This window comes from Pieris rapae, chromosome Z, assembly GCF_905147795.1.
Source record: "Pieris rapae chromosome Z, ilPieRapa1.1, whole genome shotgun sequence".
Taxonomy (NCBI): domain Eukaryota; kingdom Metazoa; phylum Arthropoda; class Insecta; order Lepidoptera; family Pieridae; genus Pieris; species Pieris rapae.
This window is the reverse complement of record NC_059534.1, coordinates 263238-269574: the sequence shown is the minus strand read 5'-3', so window position 1 is coordinate 269574 and position 6337 is coordinate 263238. Positions and strand designations below refer to the sequence as shown.

General features: G+C 32.3%; 1 protein-coding gene across 1 annotated transcript; it reads right to left on the bottom strand.

Moving 5' to 3' along the window:
* Positions 1 to 771: 771 nt before the first annotated feature.
* On the bottom strand, positions 772 to 4445 carry LOC110993391 (E3 ubiquitin-protein ligase RNF113A). The gene is made up of 7 exons (XM_022259647.2): positions 4229 to 4445; positions 3197 to 3339; positions 2559 to 2708; positions 1758 to 1885; positions 1487 to 1548; positions 1074 to 1242; positions 772 to 982 (listed from the first exon to the last, which is right to left on the bottom strand). The coding sequence occupies exons 1-7, from the start codon at positions 4320 to 4322 to the stop codon at positions 820 to 822; spliced, it is 909 nt and encodes a 302-aa protein (XP_022115339.2). The 5' UTR covers positions 4323 to 4445; the 3' UTR covers positions 772 to 819.
* Between the last annotated feature and the right edge of the window lie 1892 nt (positions 4446 to 6337).

Below are 6337 nucleotides of genomic sequence, written 5' to 3'. Positions count from 1 at the left end.
TTGCGATCATTGGCAATATATATATTATAGCCTTTAATCTAAGCCACGAATGTTACGATTTACTCACAGTTTCCAAGAAAAATTTCGCCACTGCTTCCTCCAAATATATTTTAACATACTCAATACGAAATAAAATGTTCATCATATAACGATAAATATTAAACAACTAAGAAATAAAAAATCTAATTCTAACTTAACTAATACTAATATTAAGGAATGTTAAAAGTTATATGGATTAATAAAACTTTGATAATAATAATGTTATTAATCATAATATAAACTTTAAACGACTTTCTCGCGAAAGAGAGCAAACGTTGTTACGTGCGAAATTGCGCATATTTTGCATCAGGCGTTATTTTATGGTTTTCATTGTTTCGCACTTCTCTCTTTGGAAGGTGAGGTTAACACTGACAGTACGGTCGGCTTCCGACAGCTTTTATAACCCAGACCACGAACTATTAGGGATATTTTATATACATCCATATTTACAATTTTATTGAATTAACAGTAACTTATTAAAAAAAAATTATATACTAACCTAACCTAACCGAACAATATTAATTATAGGTTTTTTGGCCACTAGGGGTAGGGCAGACAAGACCACGTAGATAATGGGGTGCTCTGATTATGTTTTGGGTAATTAATTAATATACAGTTTTGGAAATAAAATAAGTAATCACTTTACTGTAGTAAGAATTAGCTAATACAGAAAATCAAAATAAAAAGAAACGCAGAAGCTTATGAAAGGTGATGCTGACGAATAAAAAATAAAACGTCAATTTTCGTGTGTCAAATAAAACATATTTATTTAAAGCATTATCAATCATCATCTTCATCTTCATCATCGTCAATATTCTTCATTTTCTCTTCTATCTCTTTCGCTGGATTAAAAACTCCACCGGTTTGGGCGTTACATATAAAACACCTTTGGGACTTCTTGTATTGTTGCAACGCGCACTTTTCGCAAAAATAATGTTTACACCTGGAAAGAAGAGAGAATTGCGTTTAGCGTTTAGATTTTCTATTTATTCGCCCATGGGCAATTATGGCAATTATGGAGAGTTTAAAATCACCTGGTAACAACTGGGTCCTTAAAGCTGTCCCTACATATGAAACACTTAAACGGCAGCTCTTCATCACTGTGTATCTCATAGTCCGACTCGTCTTTCGTCTCCAGGTCCTCTCTCTCCAGTTGCCAGCCGTGTTTATAATCAGATCTATCGTGGAGGAACTTACAGGAATCTGTAATATGACAACAACGTTGTTAAAGAAACCCCATGCTCATTAAATTATAAAGGTCTCGCAAATGCGTTGCCGGCCTTTCTTTTATAGATCGGGCACGAGGCTCACCTGATGTTAAGTGATACCGCCACCTATGGGCAAACAATGATAATGGGCTCGCGAGTACGTTAATTTGTATGTGTGTTTGATGTGTACTTTTTATTCACTTTTTTTTTTAATATTATTTATTTTATGTCGTATTTACCTCCAAAACCACAAAATCCTGTCTCCTTATAATCTTTACATATATCAGGTTGATAGTCCCATCTGAAAAAAAAAGAAACTTGTTGTTAATTATAGTTATATAAAAAACAATTGAAATTGTAGTTAATAAAAAAATAATTTTAATTATTAAATAAAGGTTCTTAGCAAAAATAGATTTAATATCAAAAATAACAGCTCTGAATACAATAATTGTACCCTCAGTCTCTATATTGAAAATCAAGTCTTAAGTTAATCTCAACTCAGAGTCTTACCTAACTGTAGCTCTCAAGTTAGCAGGTGCTCGTATGGGACCTTTCCTCACAAAACCTGAACTAGCATTCCCTGCTGCTGTATCTCGCTTTTTGTAGTATTGGGCATAATTATTTATACCACGGTATAGCTGGAATGATTTATATTGACATTAATATTCTGTCATTAGTATTTATTGGGCAGTTGTTGATGATTACAAACTTGTGTCTGTAGTCGAAGAGATGGGCAGACAATATAAAGAGAATAGGAGATAAAACTAGGACAAGAAGAGCTGACATTAGAAAAGAATGGAAGCAGCTGGAAGATGCCTATGTGCCACATGACAAGGTAATCACCAAAAGTGGCACATCTGATGTATAAAATTAAGTTAGGTCTAAAATATTGTTTATCTAATTATATACTACTGGGTGTCAGCAATAAAGGCTTAATAATAATAATAAATCAGAATTTAATATTGCTCTGTCTTATTCATTTCTTGCTTTGCCTCGTGGTAAAGACACACCCTTAATTATCAAGGTAAAACATTATGAAATGTCAGGCACCAAAAGAAAGATCACCTTTACAATAAAATAAAATCAAGGAAAAAATCAGAAGACAATCTACTCAAAGGGGTGAGTGCCTGAAGGGACTCCTTTTAATAATATATTTTAATTATTAAATTATAAGGTTAGTTATTAAGTATATTAGAATTAACTAGAATTATATTTTTAACTTATTTAATAATTTAAAAATCAGAAGCAATATATAATATATTAAAATATAGTATGTTAATAATATACCACAATATAGCTATATATAACTACCTTATCATCGGCCTGTCCTTCTAATTCCTTATTTATCTTTTGTGCCTTTTCAAATATCGCTTGAGCATCTTTATCTCTCTCTGTATCAAGTTCATATGTTGCTGTGGCATTTTCTCTTTGTTGTACTACTGACAATGTTGTTGTTCTTGGCTGAAACATATATGGTGGTAAATTATATAAATTAAATGGACTGGAAATAAGAAAGTGGAAAGATGTTAGGGTGGGGTATGGGATACAGTCAGTGACTGCCCCAACCAAGCTATGGCTGAGCTGAAGATGCAGAGCAAAGGTGCCTAAAATCAGATGTAAACTCACGATGGGAGGATACCTGAATGAAACTGAGCCTGAAAACTTGGTAATTTAAGAGAACAGTGAGAACACCCTATATTGGAGAATTGGCAGTTAGTACTAACATTCATAAATGTGCATAGTTAGCTATATGAATAATAATATAATAATAAGTTTTATTTAATAAAATAAAATTAAATATAAATAATATTACATTTAATGCCTAGACATGAGTGAATTGGAATAAGTCATATTGCAAACAGTAACCAAAACATTTTTTACTTTAAATAAAAAAATGTTTATATCTGTTAGAGAAAATTTATATGTGAATAAATCCTAAAACAATATACCTTATCATCCTCGCTGCTATCACTTTTTTCAATAACAACTTTTTGTTTTTTCTCACCAGTTCGTTGAAAATTTGGGTTTAACTTCTGGGGTCTTCTCGAAGGCAACACCACAGTCTGCTCGTCTGAATCAGAATCATTTTTCTCTGAAATAAATTTTAATGGTATAATATAATTAATTTAAATAAAACTTTTTTAGTTTACAATAAGAATTACACTATTTACAAAACTCAAATTGTGTGTGTTCAGAAGTTATATTAAAACATGAGAGAAACTTGTTTGAAAGTCAATGACACAGGATAAATTTACTGAATAAAATCTGGTTCCCGACAGTGATGCCAACTTGGGGGTTTTGCCCCCTAATTTAGGGGGAACATGTGAAGTGTAGGGTTTTTTCTAGAGGTACATTGTTTTAATTTTTTAAAGGATTTAATTACAATTTATATTAAGCCCAACTAACAAAATAAACCAAATATAAACTCTCTAACTGGAATTTAAAAAAAGATATAATACTCCAATATTTAAATAACAGCTATTTAAACTTCTAGAATGTATTGTTTAGAATTTTGCTGTCAAAGAGGTAGGGTTTCATCAATATTTAGGGTGCAGTTAGTTCTAGGGGGAACGATCTGTAGGTGTTGGCATCACTGCTTTCTAAAGGATAGTTTATCGCGAGCAACGCGTTGTTCGTTTCAATTTGTATAGCGCGCTTAATTAATACTTGTATTATCGCACTTACAAAATTTTGACACTGTGTTTTGAGAAATCTAACCTCATAAACTAAACTATAACCAATTAAAAAGTATAAATAATTAAAAAACTATATACGTTGAAGTTAATCTATAACAAAATTGATATCACTTTAAACGGTTTAATTGTAATGTCTAGTAACAATCGATTTTTTACTAAAAACTTTAGTACCTAACCGAAGTAAGAGAAACGCCTTGCAGCAAAAATGTTTAGTGGTTTAAATTAACAAATACAAATATAAGTAGGTCAAAGAGGCGAAAATTACTTTAATACAGTTAACGGTACCTTCTGAGCTAGAAGTTTTTCGCTTTCGTCCGCCTCTGTTTTTCAAATTACGTTTTTTGAAAGTTATCGGAATTTCTACTTCGGCATCCGACATAACGAATAAGCTGGGTGAGTCTATATTTATTTTCAATAGTTATACCTGATTTAATATTTTGTTAATATAATTGAGAGCAACAATTATTAGTTATTAAAAAGGAAAAAAAACATTTGTTGTGAATTGTTTTGATTTTTTTTACAAATTTATAATGGTAACAATTGACTTAAGTTATGACGTGCAAAATGACGTCTATCAGCTTAACAATTGACACCAACTAACCACACAGATTATTAAACCATATCACAATAATAATTTTATATTACTATATTTATTATTGCTAATAAGGATTAAAAAAGCAATTGTGTTCAACGCAATTTACCAAATTACAGTGTCAGTATTTGTAATTATTTGTGCTTTTATTCCGAGAATATAAATAATTAATTTACAATTATTGTTATATTTTTAAACAACATTTAGCATGGCCTTATAATTGTGTAAAACTACATATAGTAGTTGTGCTCAACCTATTTTCAACTCAATCCATTTTTGACCATCTCAGATACCCATAAAATAAAAAAATAAATAAAATAAAATACGTTTATTTTGGAACATAAGATCTTCTAGGTATCACTTATTCCACGTCAATCAATTCAAACTTGTAGGCATCCCTACTCATCGGCAAAGACAGAGGGTGTAGGCCGAGAGAAAAAGCCGGCGTAAAAAACTCTCGGTACTCTTTTAAAAAAGCAAATCATCAAACAATATTTAAAACAAATATATCAAATTAATTGGAGGCAGCCTGCCCAGCACTAGTCCCAGGCCCTTTTATCAACTAGATAATCAATAACTTTATAGTAAGCCTTTTTACACAGCTTTTCTTTAATACATTTCTTAAATTTATTAAAAGGCAGAGATAAAAGAGCCTCTGGGATTTTATTAAAGAAGAGTATCCCTTTCCCCAAAAAAGAATTACTAACTTTACACAGTCTAGTACGGGGAAATTGCAGCCTGCGTTTGTTCCGAGTATTGACATTGTGCGTATGTTCTAATCTAGTATATTTATCACTATTTTTGTATACAAACATAATATTTTCATAAATATATTGCGAGGGAAAGGTAAGTATATTAATTTCCTTGAATTTATCTCTGAGAGATTCCCTACATTTTAAATTATAGATTGCACGAATAGCCCTCTTCTGCAGAATGAAAACAGATTCGACATCAGCAGCGTGACCCCATAACAATAAGCCATAAGTCATTAGGCTGTGAAAGTAACTAAAATAAACAAGTTTAGCTGTATCGACATCAGTCAGTGAGCGAATTTTTTTAACCGCGTAAGCTGCAGAACTAAGTCTCTTCGCCAATCCGTTGATATGAGGGGACCACTGAAGTTTTGAATCCAAGGTGATCCCAAGAAATACAGTTGTATCATCCAGATTCAATTCTTCATTATTTATAGTTGGTCTAGTACCCATAACCCTCGCATTTCTTGCACAAAATTTAATGCATTTCGTTTTCTTAGCATTAAGCAGAAGGTTATTCATACTAAACCAATGGACAATCGAAGAGAGAGCGTTGTTCACATCGTCAAAATTGGTTATTTGTCTTTTGATTTTAAAAATCAAGGACGTATCATCTGCAAACAAAACTATCTGATGTTTTTTCTCTACCATGAAAGGTAGATCATTTATATAAACAAGAAAGAGGAAAGGGCCAAGAATTGAGCCCTGTGGTACCCCCATATCCACTGCCGACCCAGAGGACCTCTTACCATTCACTTCGACCTTCTGAGTTCTACCATGTAAGTACGAAGTCAGAAGATTCAGTGCGGTATTCTTGATGCCATAGTGGCGGAGTTTCCCGATTAAGGTCTCGTGTTGGACACAATCAAATGCTTTGGATAAGTCGCAGAAAACACCTAAGGCGTCATGCGACTCCTCCCAAGCCTTAACTATATATCTATATAACTCAACGCCGGCATCGGCTGTCGAGCGACCCTTGGTAAAACCGAACTGATTAATGTGTAATAATTTGTTTGCGTTAAAATGACTTACAAGTTGATTTAATATAGT

Excerpts from the sequence above, each read along its gene's own strand:
- LOC110993391 (XM_022259647.2), bottom strand. The coding sequence starts at position 4,322 with ATGTCGGATGCCGAAGTAGAAATTCCGATAACTTTCAAAAAACGTAAT. Across the intron at positions 3,340-4,228 it reads AAAAACTTCTAGCTCAGAAG|AGAAAAATGATTCTGATTCA; the intron begins GTACCGTTAACT and ends AATTTATTTCAG. Across the intron at positions 1,549-1,757 it reads AACTTGAGAGCTACAGTTAG|ATGGGACTATCAACCTGATA; the intron begins GTAAGACTCTGA and ends TTTTTTTTTCAG.